Below are 17,989 nucleotides of genomic sequence, written 5' to 3'. Positions count from 1 at the left end.
TGAGCTCATCTTTTATATGAAAATTAATTAAAATAGAAAGGAAAAAAATAAAGAAAAAATGAGGAACAGAACAGAACAGAACAGAAATGTGTTAAGACATACCTCAAAAACCTTATTTTCTATGTCCTTTCAAAACTTATTAGAACTTATCTGGGCTTAGAAGATAAACAGGTTCAATAATCAATCATCCTAATTAATTATTGGATGATAGACCTCCAGGGAATTCCCAAGCTATAGGCTAGACTGGGAAATTGAAAAACAAAAAAAATCCAGAAGAAGGCAATGGAAAACCATTTCCATGTTGCTGCCAAGAAAACTACATGGATGTGGTCATGAGCCAATTTGGATTCGAATCTACTCCTTTTTTTAACATCCTAGCTGTAACACAAATTATCTTTGGTTTGTTTTATATCTTTTGGTATCCACTTGTTTTTTATGTCCTTAATATCCTTATTTTTTTAAGAAGCAAACAAATGCCCATCATTTTATTACTGTGGTTCTTAAGGATTTCAGCTCAACTTTTACATCGTCTGTTATATAAGCTCATCCAGGCAGCCACTTTAAAATGCTTTTCTTCCATCTTTAGATCAGTAGGAAAGTATGTTGACATAAATTGTGCTGCCCCCACTGTTGAGATTTACTGCACCTCAGCAACAACAGTGGGCAGTGTTGCTGTCCTTACAGTTTTTACTAAAGGACAGTTTCAGGGCAGTGATTGGTAGAATCCTGTCATCCTTTCTCCTCCCACCATCATTTACGGGCAGGAAAATTAACCATCAGTTGCTTTCCTGAATAGATGATGGGGCTGGGTGGGTATTTTATTTTAGTTTTAATTGTGTGTGTGCGTGTGTGTGTGTGTAGCCTTGGGAATATCAATCTTTTGGTCTAAATGCTGTGAAGAGATTGATATCCCCTCAGAGACAATGCCAGTAGACCTCTCTTGATAATCAGTCATATCTGCCTAATGTTTTCAATAGCATTAATAGAAAGTTAGGAGAAATAACACTAGATAATTTTCTACTGCTTTCCAATAACTTTTGCTAATGGGGGAAATCTAGACTTATGATTGTTTGTTGTTTTGTTTTGTAAAGTGGTAAAAAATTGTTCAAGCAAATGATTTGCTGAAAAGATAGCACCTGCCCCTTCCTCCCTCCCTTCCATAGAAACTGACCAGTTGCTGTTCCCAATAATAATAACAAAAACATCCCAAGCTACCTAATTTTCAGTACTTCTATGCACAGAGTTTAGACACACTAGTCTGAAAACAGTTCTCAACTCTTTGCCTTTTCTAAAAGTGCCACTTCACAACCAGGAGGTTATATCACGTGCTTTTCCTGCCAGAAAGAAACAACTCATAGTTCAGTCTTCTTCCATGACAGACTGAGAAACTGGAAGTAAAATATTGTGGGAACAATCCCCATAGATCATTGCTTGCAGCTTTACTGATGAAATCCAAGGGCAGTCCAAATGAGTTTTTTCCTACACTACCACCTGCCTTAAAAACACCATGCATTGCTTTGCAACCTTCTGACCCATTCAAGGTCATGGGGAAGGGGCAACAAAGGAACAGCAATAAACAATGTAGCCAGCAATTGACCCTGTTCAGAAATAACGAAAGAAAGGCTGCGAGGAAGGCTTGTTTAACTTTACATGAAACCATTGGGTGAGATCATCCATCAGCATGGGACTAAGTACCATCAGTATGCTGATAATACTACATTATATATCTTTTTTCCAGCTGGTAATGACTCCTAATCTGAACACCAGAAGACTGAAGCCCCACTTTAACAGGTTGATATCAGGAGCCCATTTAAAAAGTAATTTTCCTTTGAGTGTCCAGTTTAGTTTCTATGTACCTATAAAGAAGATTGCTACTGACAAGTGATAATGTAAGTTCCCTGAGCATTTTTAATTCCTTTTCTCTCTGAGCCTTTCCTTCCATTCTTCACAATTCAATACTTTTCTGACAATTCAGATAGATAGAGTTTTTACACATTCTTACCTACCTCATGCTTGGAGCAGCAAGTATGATAAAGCACAAAAGATGCCATTAAGCTGGAATGGAGTTGCTACAGTTGTTTAAGATCTTTTCAGGAGCCTCCAGCTACTGCTGCATTGTGTATTAAGCTAAGTGCTTTCACACAAGGGCCAGGAGGTGAGTGGGGAGATGCTACATGAGTCCTCTACAGCCTTTTAAGGGGTGAATACTTTTAGGACTTGTTGTTTATCATAGGAATATCAATTTTCTTGAGGTCCTCCATTTGGTCTAGGTTGCCTCAGCAGCAAGCTGGGTATGAGGTGTAGATGATGTCATGAGGACATATCCCTCAATAACAGTTTAAAAAGTGGCATGTGTCATTAGTAAAAGTATTTTGTGCCACGGCAAGACACAAGGAACCATAATGCTCTCTCTGCAGGGTGAAGCAAGGAGAGTGAAGATCATTAGTATCTTTTTTCCTCCTGATGTCACTTCCTCTTTCGTCAACGAGGATGGAAGAAAGACAAAAGAAAGAAGGAACTAAGTTCCAACAAGTAATACCCACAGAGTCCAATGGAGGTAAAAAAGGCAAGCTGGCAGAAGTGGAATGTACACGTACAAAAGGACAACATAACACTTCCATCATCTTGCCTTTTTTTGAAACACACACGCACACACATACTGTGGACCCTACTCATTTGCCACAATGTAGGTTTCTAAATCATCTTTCTGGTTTAACATCCTGGTTTTTGCTTTATGTCTTAAACTGTAGTTTCCCATGAAATAGCTCTAGAAGTGTCTAATCTCTTCATATATGTGAAGAAGGGGGACATGGGGAAAGGAGAAATGTGAGGGTGATGTAGATGTCCATAACAACAAACCTATGGTTTGCTCTTCATGTGTCTAAGCAAAGGTATCTCAAATGAATTCAGCAACGTAAGTTTAAAATATAATGTGGCATGATCACCAAATAGTGTTTTGATACCTCAGATTGTAATGAAAATGTCTTTTTTAAATGGCAAAGATTTGCTGTTTCCATCTTTTTTTTTTTTTAATATGGTGAATGTGAATGTTATCAACACTTGTATATTTGTTAAGGGCACATCTTCCTCAGATTTCTGTTAGTTCCTTTCAAGAGTATCTCAGTTGTGCTCCATGGAACTCTGGGCAGCAAATATGAGAAAATCTAGTCTCCCATCTAGACACTGCCAGATGCACAGCTGGCAGTAGTATAACTGAACCTTGTAATATTTTCTTTCAAGCTATGTTAATTGTTTGTTCACACTTACTTGTATATGTAGATTTGTTTTGTGTGCATAGTACAGTTCAGGCATTACACAAATAGGGGAATGCTGTGTAGTTCTGCCCCTGTTACCTGTTATATAGTTACTCCAGAAATATCCATGCATATAGCATGAACAACTACAGCTAGGAAGATCCATGTACAATTATACAGACTGAGGATCACAAATGTGAAGGAACCTTGATAGTCCACAACTGCCTCAACATCCCTGATATGTTAAAGAAGGATTCCCTGTGGCTGGAGGAATAACATTTTTATTTTATTTTATTTTATTTTATTTTATTTTATTTTATTTTATTTTATTTTATTTTATTTTATTTTATTTTTATGCCTCCCATCTCCCCCAGAGATTTGCTTTGCTTACCCCATGCTAAGAACTTTTATTTGGGACCACTTTTCAGTAAAAATGCCTTGTTTTTCCCCTTTATTTATGCTGTCAAGATAGCTACCAGCAAGGAGAGAAACCTCTTTCTTTTCTCTCTAGGCTGAGTACAGCTGAAACCAAGTAATGTCCTGGCCAATTGTCCAGCAACTGTCTAAGTGAGTTTGTCCCACACAGGCTGTTCTTATATTTGTAGAGAAGGGAGAAGAAAAGGATGAGGAACTATTCATATATTTATTGGAAGTCTGTTTTCAATTTCACAACTTTCCAAAATAGCAAACCAATCTTTAAAAAAGTTTACATGAAGAAGCATACAAATAGATGTGCACAATGTAAATAATAAGTAAACAAAACAAAATGATATAGAGAAGAATGGATGAAAGCAAAAATGATGGGTTGAAGCAAATGGAAATGTAGTATATAAGAGGTTGGGGGGAGGGTTGCTTTTTCCCCTTTTTTCCAAATTAGCCATCCATCTCACTATGAGATGTCATGAGTAATGTCCTATAAAAGGAGAGACAGAACATCAAATAGCCTAAAATGAAGCCTGACCCTGCCTCAACTATAATGATCCTACTTAATGCTTCTATTGCAATACATTTGGAAATCTGTCTCAAGACCAGCATAAATGGGTAAGGTTGACCAACTAGATCACAAGTAAGTTAACACATACATGCACACAGACACAGACACACATAAGCAGCAAACAAACAAACAAAAAGCAAGTTCATTAATTATTCTACTCCAAGACTACAATTGATTGAGTGATTGATTGATTGATTGATTGATTGATTGCAAATTTGGGGGAGATGACTGTCGCATGTCTTTTGAGCTGCTTCATTTTTAATGTAATTCCATATCTTAGTAAGAAAACAGAAGAAGCTGTTTATTGACTAAATTTTTACCACAGAGCATCTCTTCAAATTATTTAATACATACTATTATTTCTCCATGTATAACTACAGAAAATAAGACCCACTGAGTTGAATAGAATATATTTCTGAATAGATGTATTTTGGCTCTTTCACTGTTAAACTATTATCTTTTTAAATTCTCAGAATATGTTAATGTTAAGATATCTTACCTGAATAAAACACAGAATACTCCACCACTAATGTCTTTAAATCTTTCTATTGTGTATTATATATTACCTGAATAAACTGCAGCTGAAATATTGTCTTTATCTGCTGCAAAAGGGTATCCCTGCTGACAGTGCAATTATTTCTTATTTTTTTATTTTTTATTTATTTATTTATATATCAAATTTGTCACTGCCCATCTCATTGAAACGACTCTGGGAGGTTTACAAAACAATTAAAATCAATTAAAATGACAATATACAATAATCTTAAATAAATAGAAAATAAATAGATCCAAGGATAGATATAAAATATTGAGTGAATTGGCAGTCACTCAGGGAGCTACTTATGCTACTGACTTTCCTCAAAATTAGTCCTCAACTTATCCTCGGATGAACCTAATATAGCAATCTTTCCAGAAAGTTAAAATCATAAAATATGTGTCTTCTTTCTGAGAGGAAAATATTGTCTTTATAAGTTAAACATACACATGCCTGTACCAGGGTTATTTCACTTCTCTTTCATGCAGGACAAAGTAGGACTGAGTATTAGGTTGACAACAACAACAACAAAATGTTCTTTAAGAGAAGGAAGAAACCCTTTTTCATTTTAAATGTATTCAATTAATTTATTCATTATGAATAAACTACTTGATTACATGAACATTGTTTTCTGGAAAGAACAGTACCAAATATCATTTTTGGTTTGCACAGGAAATTTAAAGTTCTCATGAATGCTGCCCACTAGAAGAAAATGTGACCACATACCAGTAGTTTATTGACCACAGCTTGTTTTTCTCCTGTTATTTTACTGGTCTTTTCACCCATAAGCCAAACTGTCATAGTCTGAAACTTAAAATATATATTTTTTAAATGGCCTAATTTAAAAGGAAGAAATGTCAAATCCAATTGATTGTGTTCCATTGGGAAGCTCTGCAAAAACTAGGAAAAGTTCAGTGAATGGACAGCTGCAGCCCCACCCCCAATTTTCCCTTCACTTCTTGCAGACATTGCTTTTCCTGCACTAACCTATACCCAAGAAAGCTGCTGGATTAAGGTTGGATAGACAGAAATCCCATCCTAAATTGGAATCCCACTTTGAAACATACCCAGGTTTCATCTTCTTCACCAGCAGATTCTTTCCAAATATTCTTGTGGATGCAGATACTATGTGGACAGAGTAGAAGATAAATGGAAGAGTAGAAGACACACAACTTCAGGATTTTCATATGCTGAGGCTGATCTGTTTCACCAACAGTGCTGCAGCAGCAATTTGGAAAATACCGGCAGCCTGATGAGTGATGAACACTAATCTTGAATGCCTGTCACCATTCATTTAGGTGCAATCTCTTCCCAGTTACCTTTCAAAATTGCATCCCTGATTCTCCTTGTATGTTTTTGTTCCCTTGCTCTGAAGCCAAGTAAGAGGAGTAGCTGCCTTTGAAGTAAATCTTTGTCCAATTTACATTGCCTGATTAGTTTCTAAAGATAAGAAAGTATTCTCTACCATGCTGATTAAGCATTTGTCTGATCTTGTCATCATCATCTGATCTGATCATTCTCCCCCCACCCTTTCCTCCACCCAAATGTTCATTGTCTTCAAATACAAGTTTAGGGGCTGTGATTGTTGCTTTTGAAATCAATGGCAAAGCTTTGGTAGAAGCAAAGTATGGGCCTTTTAAATACTTGCACAAAGAGTTTTAGTTAGCACCTCATCCTTTTATCCTTTGGGCAACCTTGCAAAAAGCAAGTCCACACCTGCAAAGGGGAGAGTGACATAAGGGCATATATGAGCACTGCATGGATTTCTGCAGCAGACACCAGAGGTCGCACCTCTCACAGTTTTGGAGCTCTGGAAATTCAGGGAGATGGAAGACCTTGGAGAAAATTGAATTGAGTAGGTCATGCCCAGAGAAATCCTTCCTCTCTCTTAAATAATTATCAGTTCATTTGGGCAAATGCAAAAATGAAACTGATTGGGGTTTGTATTTTTTTCCCTCATGGATCCTGAAGAACCTGTTCCTTGGTTCATATTTTTTTCTGATCTCAGAAAAGCAGATATAAATAAAATATATATAAGTATTCTTGCAGTATCTAGGCTACTTCTGTATGAAAATCCAATTCTCCCATTAAACTTTGATCTTTGATTGCAAACAAGTACAATCTAAAACTGTAATCCTATGCCAATTTAACTGATGGAGATATGGTCCCAAGGTAATTTCCTCATCAATGTTAGATAGTGTCACCCAAATATCATTGTGATCAATTGGCACAGAAATTTCAGAGGATGCTAGTAAGGCATCAATGCAAGTCAATGTACATAAGAGAGCAGTAGGTAAAAATGTTGCCTTGCAAAAGAAATGAAAATGTAGGCTCTGGTGTTTGATTTCTGATGGACATTTCAAGTATCCTTCAGATTATCCAACAAGTAGGTATAAAATAACTTCCCCACCCTACTGTAATTGCAGGAACAAGAACTGAGAAATCAGAAGAAATTGGTTTATTTCAATCTTCCTCTTGGACAGATGACTGCATTTACTAGCATCCAATGAGATAACTCATGCAAATGCTTAAATATCTTCATTGGATACATTTAGCACTATAGGATATGGTTTTATTGTTTTGTTTGATTTCTGCTTGATAGAGGGGCAGTGAGGGAAAGAGTCCCCACAACTATTTGATGACCTTTCAGCAACTCATTGTGAAAAGTCTGAAACCAAATCTATTTAGGGACCAGTCTTGCTAGCTAGACTGGAGAACAGCAGAGGTGCTCTGAAGAAAACACAGCACTCCATTGCCCAAGGTATTCACCTGGGTGGTTTGTCAAAGGCTGATTGCCTTTCCTTCTCTTAGTTCACTGGACTGTAGAATGACTGGAGGTCTCTTGCAAAAAGTGATGTTTTCAGGGAACCTTCAGTGAATCAGACAGACCTTGTTTTTCGGAGGCCAATGCTACAAAGGAAGCCTTTCAGGAGATACGCATGCCATGGCGCGGAAAGGGAAGGCTGGGCAAAACCTAGGAAATAACCCAGTGTACTTTTAAAAAACTGAATACAGACCACTGTGTGTTCTGACATTTCTCTCTCCCTATCAGAATAGAACTGTTAAGCAAGAGCAAAATAAGCAGCCCTTTTCACAAGTACAAACAGTGTCAGAAGGCAGAGGGAGAAATACTCATGAAGACGAAGCAGTCTCAGTGGGCTTGCAGACACTTTCAGAAAGGCCTTTTAGAAATATAAATCTTGAGGGAGGACTAGGCCAGATGGAAATTTTTGTTTTCTGTTTTATTTTCTGTAAAGTGTGCTGCTGTTCACAAGGGAGATAGGAAAACGTAACTTTGCCTCCTCCAACCTGGTGCTCCCCAGTGCATGACTTTTAATCCAAATCCTGTTGGAATACACCAAAATGGGGGAGGATAATGAAAACAATAACACTATCTCTCAAAACATTGCAAGAAATGAAAAGCAAGACCAAACTGACTCCCAGTCTTCTGGACTTACCTATTTTGTTCCCTTCTTCTACTTGACTTAACACTATGAACTAATTAAGGCACATTTTAAAATACGTTTTATTTAGCTTTGAGACTGCCATCCACTTCCAACCATATGAACTGCCTTGAAAGTGAAGCTATGGGGCCAGACCAGCAACTGAAATCCCAGATTGAAACACCAAAGTTAGATGTAGCTTTCCTTGGAAAGATGGTACCTATCATTGTCTCCACAATGTTCCTAGGTCTCTGCATATTTCTAAGTAGGAGCAGGGCATGATCCAGCCAAAATTAAGCCAGCAAGACTTATGGTATATAAATGAATATATTCTACTGAAATCAGTGACAGTTAGGCACAATCCAATAAACACTTCCTTGTGAGAAAGTTGAACTTTACTTATTTCTCAGTGAAAATGTTGAGATTACATCGCTCAGCAACATTTAACTATGCTTGGGTGCTGTTGCTTTTGGGCTTGTTTGATGTACAGTAGTCGTTTGGGATCTTTTTGTGACCTTTAGATTGATCAGTTATCCTCCCTCCTTAGAGAGATGGGATAGGTTGGATAATCTTTGCCTTCCTCCATCCTCAAGGCAGAATTTTGACAGGAATCTTCTCTTAGGGCATTTATTTCAACATTCCAATACTGCAGAAACGCCTAAACTATACCCACTCCCTCCAATATATCACCCATCTCTCTCTTTCCTTCTTACTGGCTGCACCGTATAGCCATTCCGCAAATTGGATATCAGTTTACCACTATGAGCTTCAACGGAAGACAGACCTCATTTCAATAGCCCTGCAAAAGGCACTTGCTGGAATCCAGCTGGGCCTCTCCAGTGCTCGACTGCGCTGGGAGCAGGAGAAGCTAATCGGCCACACATCCCATAATTTGGTGTGGGGCACAGATATGCTTCCTGGATCCCGAATGACACATGAACTAGAAGAAAGCAGTAGACTAATACATAAGGAAGAAGTTAAGCTTTCATTAATCGAATTTCGTCTGGATTGGTTTCTAAGCCTTTGACGAACAAAGAAAGACAGAGAAAAGCTTTTCCTTCACAGAGCATACTGCGATTCCATTTTTCAAATTATTGCAGTTCCAGTTTGTAAGCTTTGTTCCACTAATTTAATAAGACTCACGCAGCGCTGTCATAACCATACTTACTTGGAAGCAAGTTTCCTGAAAGCCTGTCGCTGTACATACACTTCCTCAGCATCAAATCCCACCACTACACTTGCTTCAGAGTGCAGGATCTGAATTTAGGATCGCTTTGCACTGCAAAGAGATGCTGCAATCCTATGCATCTCTACCTGGCCCAGCAAGCCCCGCTGAACATAATAGTGATGCTTCACTATGGAAGCCTAAATAAAAATGCGGATGCTTGGACTTCAGAGGGACTAAGTCCCTCTGCCCGACTACAGTGTCCGCTGGGGTAGCGAGGCGTCCAGCCCCGCTTCAAGAGAGGCGGTGGAGAAAGGCGCACTTACTTCTTCCCTGTCGCCGGACTCTGGAAGGGTGCTCCTGGCCACCAACGTATTCCATTAAGTTCCAAGTGATAAAGAACCAAGAAACCAGTCGCAATTGCATAGTAACCCTGTAAAAGTTCTCGTCTAGTGTCCTTTGGGGAGGAGGAGGAGGAGGAAACGTGGGGAGGGGGAAGAGGATGCGGAAGAGCAGCAGAAATACCTGTCTCTGAGAAACGGCTCCCGATCTTCTTCTTTAAAAGAAAAAAGGGGGGAGGGGGAGGGGGCAAACTCTTGCTGAGGACGACCGATTATTGTACCTTCCGATTGCCCCAACGATTCCCTCCTCCTGGCAGTCTCGTCGGAAGGGTGGCGAGGAAGGGCAGCAGCCCTGATACGGGAGCGATAGATCCGATCGACCTCAGGGCAGGGACCATGTTGCCGAAGGAGGGGGACAGGGGGAGGGAAGCGCGGTCTAATAAGAAGGAGAGAGGGGAGAGCCCGGCTCGTTCGGGGTTCACGCTCTGCTCCGGCTAGGGGACGGCGGTCCCGTTCGGGAACTCCATGGGCAGGTGTGCTCCTTTCCTCGCGCGCTGGCGCTCAAGCCCGCCGAAGGACTCCCGGAGGCAGTCCCACATGGGGAAAGGAGAAGAAAGGCTCGGGCAGGTGGGGCGAGCGCCTCGGAAAAGCAGCTCAAAGGTCCGGCTGGCCCTGCTTCAGGACCGAGCGCGCCCTCGGGCTGTGCTGAGGGCTGCCTCGGCCATCCTGACTCCTCGCAGCATCTCCGGCAGGAAAGGCAGGCGCGCCGAAGAGCAGACCTAGCCCTGAAGAGGAGCGCTTTGCCCCTGGACGGAGGCGACCCCGTTAGAAAAACGGCTTCATCCAGTGGCACCGAAGTCAGACCGAAGTAGCGGCGTCGGTGACCCCTCTGCTCCGAAAGGCCGGTTGAGTGACGCTCCGCTAGGAGGGACAGCTGTCTCCGCCGCGCTGCTGGCCTCGGCAAGCCAGCGCTTCCCTTCCTCTCTTCCCTCCCCGGCTGCCCAGGGCCATTTTTGAAGCCCGCATGAAGTGTGGAAAGCCGACTCCAATAGGACGCGCGGCAGCTTGGGCGAGGAACTTCCAATCGGCGGCCGGCGGGCGGGCGGCTCTGCTTCCCGCCGGAGAAGGGAGGGGCGCTGGGCGAGGAGGGGAGAAAAGGGAGAGATGCGAGCGAGCGAATGCGCCCGGGAGCCTCGCGCTCTCCCTTGCTACTCCGCGGGCCTGGCAAATTGGCCTCCGCTTCCGCGGGAGGGAGACTCCAAAGTGGTGGCTCCGCGGAGCGCCATGCGCCACGCTTGCTTTCTTTTCCAGTATTCATTTACGAAAGAGTAAGCCCAGGTCTTTACTGAGGCCAGCTAACAGGGAAGCCGTAGTGAGTGACCTTTCATGTTTTACAGACGCCGTTGTCCTGCACAGCATTCAAAAGAAATAAGGGGGGAGGGAGCAGAACAGTAAAATGTCTGATATATGCCTGATAATGTCAGGCTCGTGGTCTGTTTTGTTCCAAATTATCTCCTTTGCCGTGACAGGGACCTCTCCAGAATATCTAAGAGGGAGATCTTCCCAACCCTTTCTGGAGACTGAATCTGAAGCAGCTAGAACACCCGTGTTGATGATAGAAACTGATAGAAACTGTGTCAGCTAATGTGAGGGTAACATATGACAGTTGGTTTCTTTTTCTAGATTAAGAAGAATAAACTGAACCCACTGCAGAGTATTTCATGTGGCAGCAGAATAGATTGTGACAATAAGGTAATGGATACTTTTCTTTTTGCAAATATAAAAGTAAGCAGACATTAATTTGTTCGAAGACTTACTGAAAGTCACACTCCCTCATAATACAGAAAGAAAATGATTTTTTAAAAATAAAGGTGTCTTAATTTTAAATTATGAACTAAGTAATTATAACTGCTACAGAGTAGCTCCCATTTATTCTAGCATTTTTTGTTCTGTGCCGCTGTCTTATTTTTTAATAACATGTTTGAAAAAGAGCTCTGTGAAACTCAAAAGCTAGCTTCTACTCTGCAACTTTTAACAGGGCTTTGTGAATTTTCAAAAGAATGGTTTGGAGAAGATTTAGTCCAATCACTCCTTTCAACAAATGCTGAAATCAAATCATAGAGGTGATTTGAAGTGCTGAATCAAACCAGGAATTGCGGATGATTTGGAAATTCTGTAGACTTTCCAAATTTGTAGAGCCTCAAACATTGTTGCAAGTTTCCTTCCATGTATGGACAAAGTTGGCAGGGGGATATTGAATGGTGTGCTAGGCTGCCTGATACTGAACTAAGTTGCTGGTGGATGAGTTTTACCACCTCCTCAAATCCTGCCTATCAGAATACTTTGTGCTCTTTGTGTCTCACTCTTCTGATAGAATTTGTTAGGCAGGTTTGCTTGAGGGAGCAGGGAGAGACCAAAGGATGAAAGGAAAAATCAGATTTATTCTGCTGCTTTTTTTAATCTGGTTTACTGCTTCTGTTGTGCTTCTCTAACTCTCCCTACATTCATAACATTTTAACCTTATCATCTTTAACATTAAGTCTATTTGTCTGACATTATACAATTCCAGTCTACCTACAGTTCTTCAGCTCTTTGAGTTCTCTCTTTTATTACTCCCTTTCCCTCCCTCCCTAAAGTTAAAAAAGCCTGTTTTGTCTGCTTTGAGTGGAGCTTAAATAATCTCATTAAAGCATATTTGTGATACTTGCAAAATGCTTTGTATGTAACTTTCCTGCATTTCTGGGTTTGTTGCAAAGAACATGTAGAAAATGAAGTTGCAAGTTCAGTTTCATATGGAATGGTATAATTGGCTCTCTGTGTTGCCCTGAATAGCTGGCCACTGAGTGAAATTCTCTGCCTATCAGGATTTTGTTAAGGTAGCAAAACTAACATTGCTTGGGGCTTCATTTACTTTCTCTGTTCTCAGTTCCCTTAAAATGGGCACAAGCATTACCCTTGCTTTCCTTTGTGCTGATGGAATGTTACACTTCTGTACTTGTCCTGCAAACACAACTAGAAGTTCAACTCAGCCCTCAAGTACTCTGAAAACGAGCACAAGGCTAGCCAGCCCAGTATCTGGTCAATTCATTAAACTTATAACTTGGCTTTCTTCTGGAGCACAAGGTGACTTATGTAAACCTTTCCTTTCATTTTCTATCCGTAACAGCAACTCTGTAAGGTAGGTTGGCCTGTGCCAGAGTGACTGGTCCAAAACCACTCAGTGAATTTCCAAGGCTAAGATGGACTTGAATCAAGGTTTCCCTGGTCTTGGTCCAATATCTTCATCACTACTCTACCTTAGATGGGGCAGGTTTAAATGTTCTGACAGTGGAAGCCAGCCTAATTTTTACAGGCTGTAGCTCAAACAGTTACTGCTTTTAAAACTGTGAGGAGGGAGTCTATGAATGTCACTTGCTCTGTGGCACTGTACTGTACGATGCCATCCTGTTTTTTGCTAATAAATGTAGAACATTGCGAGCAAGCCACAATCCTGACTCAGTTGTAAGCCTTACCCAGAAGCCAAGCTTTGCCAGTGTATTTTACCTAGCTTGGCATCCCACCAAGGCCAACAACAGTGAGGCATACCACTAAGCCATTATTTGAGGCAGCAAAGCTATACCTCCCACATGAGCAAGTCCTTGGGCATTCTTCAATAAGATGCCACATTTGGAGATTCAAGTGAGAAATGAGAAAGCTTACTTTAATTTTTTTTTAATTTTTAAAGTGGAATAGGATACTTTCTGCAGTGATGCAACACAATTTCTTTATAGGGACTTTATTGAATAATTTGGAGCTGATCCTTTTTCCTCATTCTTGCTATCTCTGTCTTAAAGGAGGCATTGTTTTAAACATTATGTTAATGATATTCTTCAAGGTTTCTGGCTGAATCTTTGCAGGGGTAATGTCCCCTAAAGAGTCTACTATCCCTACCAGTTTTATCCCATCCTGTACAGGAAAAAAAAAAAAGGCAGTTGCAGATACTTTGAATCTTTTTCCATCTCAGACTAAGTTCCAAATAAAATATATTGATCCAAATAGATTCTTGTCTTCAGATCAAATTTCACTGAATCTTGCCACCTTTGGATCTAAAAATTCACATTGAAATTAGACTTGGGTAATTTTTATATATTTAATTTTTGGATAGATCCAACATTTTAATGTCATCTGCCTACAATTTAAAGTTCATATTCATAAGTCACTATTAATAGACTTGTGACAGGCTACTGAATAGGCTAAGCTTTCCCCTTCACTATCACAACATCTCCATGTTAAAAAAAAACAAAACCTAAGAATTGAATTTCTGCTTGGCAATCAAACATAAAGCACCTAACATGCCAAAGGATGGCTAACTGAAGTACCACTAGTTGAAAAGTTTTGCTTACAGGAAGTTTAAATTTGGGAGGACAGATTTTAAAAAGAAAGCAAATGTAGAATATTTTCTTGTCTATGAAGTGGTATGTAGTTAGGTGATTTATCCTTACAACAGGGCTGAAAAATAGTAATTTGCCCAAGAAATTACAATTTAATTTTAGAATCCTTAGTTTAAAGCCAAGGGGTAATCTATCTAATACATTTTATCCTGCACATCATTAAAAATTTCCACAATAGAGGATGGAGGAACTACTATACATCTTAAACAACCCTACTGAAATTGTATGGAAAATGTTAGAGTAAATGCTTGTAGTTTAAGGGTACAATCTAACAAAAGCTGGTCCTAAAACATGTCCTGATCCTATGTACATTTATTTGGAAGTAAAACTTACTGAGGTAGAAATTGTATTGTTAAATCTTTTGAAAGAAAAAGCTAACAATTAACTTAAGCTTGGTTTATTTCAATATACAGTAATTTAGTCACAACTATTTTTTTCTAGGCTAGGCTGCATTTTATTTGCAGTCCAGATTGTCCAAAAATGAGGGTTTTAATTGTCCCCGTCTTTCTTAATGAGGATATTTCATATAACTAATTTCATTTTCATGGATAATGTAGTTTGTGCATTTTAAAAGAAATGAAATAAAATCATATTTATAGGTGGTTTCATCCTTCATTAGAAATTCATGTTTTTGTGAAACAAAGACAGTGTCAGAAAACTGGGAAAAAAAACTGTGTCTGCCTTATTAAATATTCAGATTTAATTTAGTTAATGCAATAGAGTCAGAACAGTCACCAAAAGTAGGAGATTGCTTTATAAATCAATGGCATTACTATTTCTAATCCCCAATTAATTGATTTAGAAGTCACACTGATTTTAACCCTTTTATTTAGCAGACTGGGCTAGCTTTTACATATCAATATTTATTCAAGAAAATATTAGTATTTTTACAAATAAGCAATGCTATTTCTTTTCTTTTACCAATAATCAATATACGTCTGTTAAAAAAATAAGAAGATTGCTTTGCCCACACTTAAATAACAAGCAAATCATTAAGTTCAGTACTGTTTAATACACATCTTTAGAATTCTCCTTTTTCCTTTTTGTTGTATTGTCAGATATCTCTATCAGAAAATATAATGGATTTAAAGTTCTGTGGGAGGTTTTATTTGAACAGGGCTCCAGAGAAAATCCTCCTAATCCAGTTTACTGGGACAGATGGGAAGGGAGCACGGGGCAGACATAGGATAATAGCAATTCAGCCTTTGAATTGTTAGCTTAAACCATAGGAATGGTGTTAATAAACAAGCAGGGTAAGAGGCAAAAGGAGTGTACAGACCAACCAACCCACAGCAAACTTGGGCGGTTCAGCTGGATAAGTGTTAAGGAGAAGATGGATCTTGAAGAAGCATAAGGAAAACATTATATTATATATAGAGAGTTCATTCTCACTCACTAATGACACCTTCACCCAAGTAGAATAATGGATATATTGCATTATTTTATTGTGTCACTGTTTACACACAACTTTTAATAACTGAGATGACAGAAGAGGCTTAGCAATATCGTTCTGAACTATTTTCTGTATTCACAAAAGGCAGGATTCAAAAAAACTTCATTCAAAGGTAGATTCAGTTTAAATCACTGGCTGTCTCTACAGCTTGGAGAATTATTTCTTGGATGTTGGTCAGGGTATAAGAAAGATATTTAAATGATCAGAATTTTTAAAAAATCATTTAAAAATTAGTAATTGTCTATGTTTCTATTTCCACAAGAGGAAAGTTGGGAATATTTTACACTTTGATATTATGAAAGTCAATACTGTTGAAGAAAACTAACATAATGTTCATCTTGACGTCCATCTGAATAAAATAATGCTGGCTTTCTGTGTTCTGTAATTTTTGCCACAGGGACTGAATACTAGTTAGTGCACATTCCTACACATATGTAAGTTCACATCTGTACACATGACAAGGCCTATGCATCAAGACATTATGTACTTTCCTTCAAAAATACAAAGAATATTACTCTAAACTGGGGCCCCGAGTTTTCAAATTACAGAGTAAACATATGTTACCATAGAATAACTAATCCTTTGGTTAGTATACTAATCCCCTAGCACATGGAGGAATACGCTATTTTTAATTGTCCTAAAATAGAAATCTGCTTGGTTAGTCATGAATATTTGGAAACTCTCAGCAGGCATATGCTACCCTTTCAGTACTCAGCATAAAGCTGGGCAAGAACAACTAATAGATGCCAAACATCCCAAGATAAACTTTGGTACTTGTGGTAAGAATAGGGAGACATCTCCTGACCACCCCCCCCCCAAAAAAAGTCTTGCTGTTATTCGGTGATTTCAGAATCACCAATATTTTGCTGTAAAATCATTAATTTTAATATAGCCAGCTGAGTATAAAAATGGTTAGTTTGACCCTTGAAATAGGCACTAAGGGTTGTGGGGAGAGCACTAGAGATTATGAAGACAGGGTCATGGAAGTCAAGCAAGCCATAGATTCATACATGGAGATGAAGGGGAGAAAAAGTAAACCAAATGTGTAGACTAAAAAGCAATTATTGACTACAGAAGGAACATTACACAAAGAATTTAATATCTCCAAGGCTTGCCTCAGATATAACAGAACAAAGAAATCAATAGCTGGCTTCTAGATTGAAAGGCAATCTTTCAGAAACTGCTTGATTGGATTAGAACTAATTAACCTGAGCACTGCAAAGCTATGCAATGGGAAACAACTGGATAAAGGTATAGTAAAAAAAAAAAAAAAGTATTGCGCCAATATCAGGTTCCAACCAGTTGATCTATTTTGGAACTGATTACTTCTGGATTTATCAGTGCTCTCATAAATAAAGCTGATGGCCAGTTATTTGGCAATCATGTAGTCATTTGCTTGTATCTGCGATGCTAAGCATTCACATCTGTTCCTAACCATGATGATACCAAAATAACTAAACATACATTGTGACATCATAAGACAACCTTCATCTTTACACTCAAATAATAGGGGGTGGAGCTTGTGTCATGATGTTGTGACATCCATTTCATCATTTATCCCCATTGCCCACCCCCATTTTCTGCAGATGCCTATAATGCTAAAGGAGCTACCCCATTATCAAAGAAGGAAACACATGTTAGATTCTTACCCCTCTGCAACCATCCAGAGCTCTCTTCTTGTAATTAACAGGGACAGTTTCTGGCTCCGTTACGTTTTCTGAAACAAAAAGGATTTTTTAGCCAAGGTACATGGATGATGCCATTGGAAGTATGAAGCATAAGCTAAAATACATAAATACAGAGGATCAAGATGACTGTACCTCTTTCACTGTAAATAATGTTCATTTTGTACTTTCTTTCTATACATCAGAATACAAAAGAAAGGGAAAGGAGTCATGGTTATGAACAGGATTTTATGGAAAAGTCAGGAAGTGAAGCTGAATCCTAAGTTTGGTTGACTAAAGAGAAAGTTTTCACACTGTGTAGAAGATATAGGAGTTATGTGCCTTTATTCAGATTCAGCTCCTGAAAACTGCATGGACAAATGGTCACTATCTTGGTCCATCTGTGTTAATAACTTATAGCTTTTCCAAGAGCATTCCAAGAATCCTTGTTTTATCCATCCATTTTATCCATTGTTTTTCTCTTCCATTACTTCCCTTAATCCTTCTAAGCATAATCATTTCTCCTACTCCATCAGTTTATATTATATGCCCAAAATATGTGATCTACTTGTTGATCATTGTCTCAAGGAATAAGTCAGTCTTTATTTGGTCCAGAACTGATTGATTGATTCTCCTTGCAGACTTTAATATTCTTGGTAATTATCTCCAGATTGGTAACTCAAAGCCATCCTTCTTTCTATGACCAGCTT

The 17,989-nt window shown here is 39.0% G+C and overlaps 2 protein-coding genes across 9 annotated transcripts in view; one reads left to right on the top strand and one right to left on the bottom strand.

Moving 5' to 3' along the window:
* The window catches only part of RSPO3 (R-spondin 3), a 57,956-nt gene extending 47,216 nt beyond the window's left edge, over positions 1 to 10,740 (bottom strand). The window contains exon 1 of one of the 2 annotated variants that reach the window (XM_025168929.2): positions 9,917 to 10,740. Coding sequence is in view for 1 of the 2 variants with exons in the window: in XM_007421005.4 (XP_007421067.1) it covers positions 9,718 to 9,817 (100 nt within the window). In the remaining variant the exon portion in view is untranslated. Of the gene's footprint in view, positions 1 to 9,717 lie in introns of both variants that reach the window. The other variant, XM_007421005.4, reaches the window with a different exon arrangement.
* The window catches only part of LOC112541063 (uncharacterized), a 381,739-nt gene that overhangs the window by 59,289 nt on the left and 304,461 nt on the right, over positions 1 to 17,989 (top strand). For 3 of the 7 annotated variants that reach the window (XR_015796087.1, XR_015796093.1, XR_015796090.1), the window contains exons 5-6: positions 1,739 to 1,889; positions 11,416 to 11,484. The exons of 1 other annotated variant lie outside the window; for it this stretch is intronic. The gene's annotated coding sequence lies outside the window, so the exon portion shown is untranslated. Of the gene's footprint in view, positions 1 to 1,738; positions 1,890 to 2,417; positions 4,829 to 11,415; positions 11,485 to 17,989 lie in introns of those variants that run through there. 3 more of the 7 variants (XR_015796089.1, XR_015796098.1, XR_015796092.1) reach the window with 2 other exon arrangements.

This window comes from Python bivittatus, unplaced genomic scaffold (genome assembly GCF_059951505.1).
Source record: "Python bivittatus isolate LINGU-HERP-01145 unplaced genomic scaffold, Pbiv_v1 ctg000020_np1212, whole genome shotgun sequence".
NCBI classification, from domain to species: domain Eukaryota; kingdom Metazoa; phylum Chordata; class Lepidosauria; order Squamata; family Pythonidae; genus Python; species Python bivittatus.
Note: the sequence above shows the minus strand (reverse complement) of the source record. Positions and strands in the feature narration are given on the sequence as shown.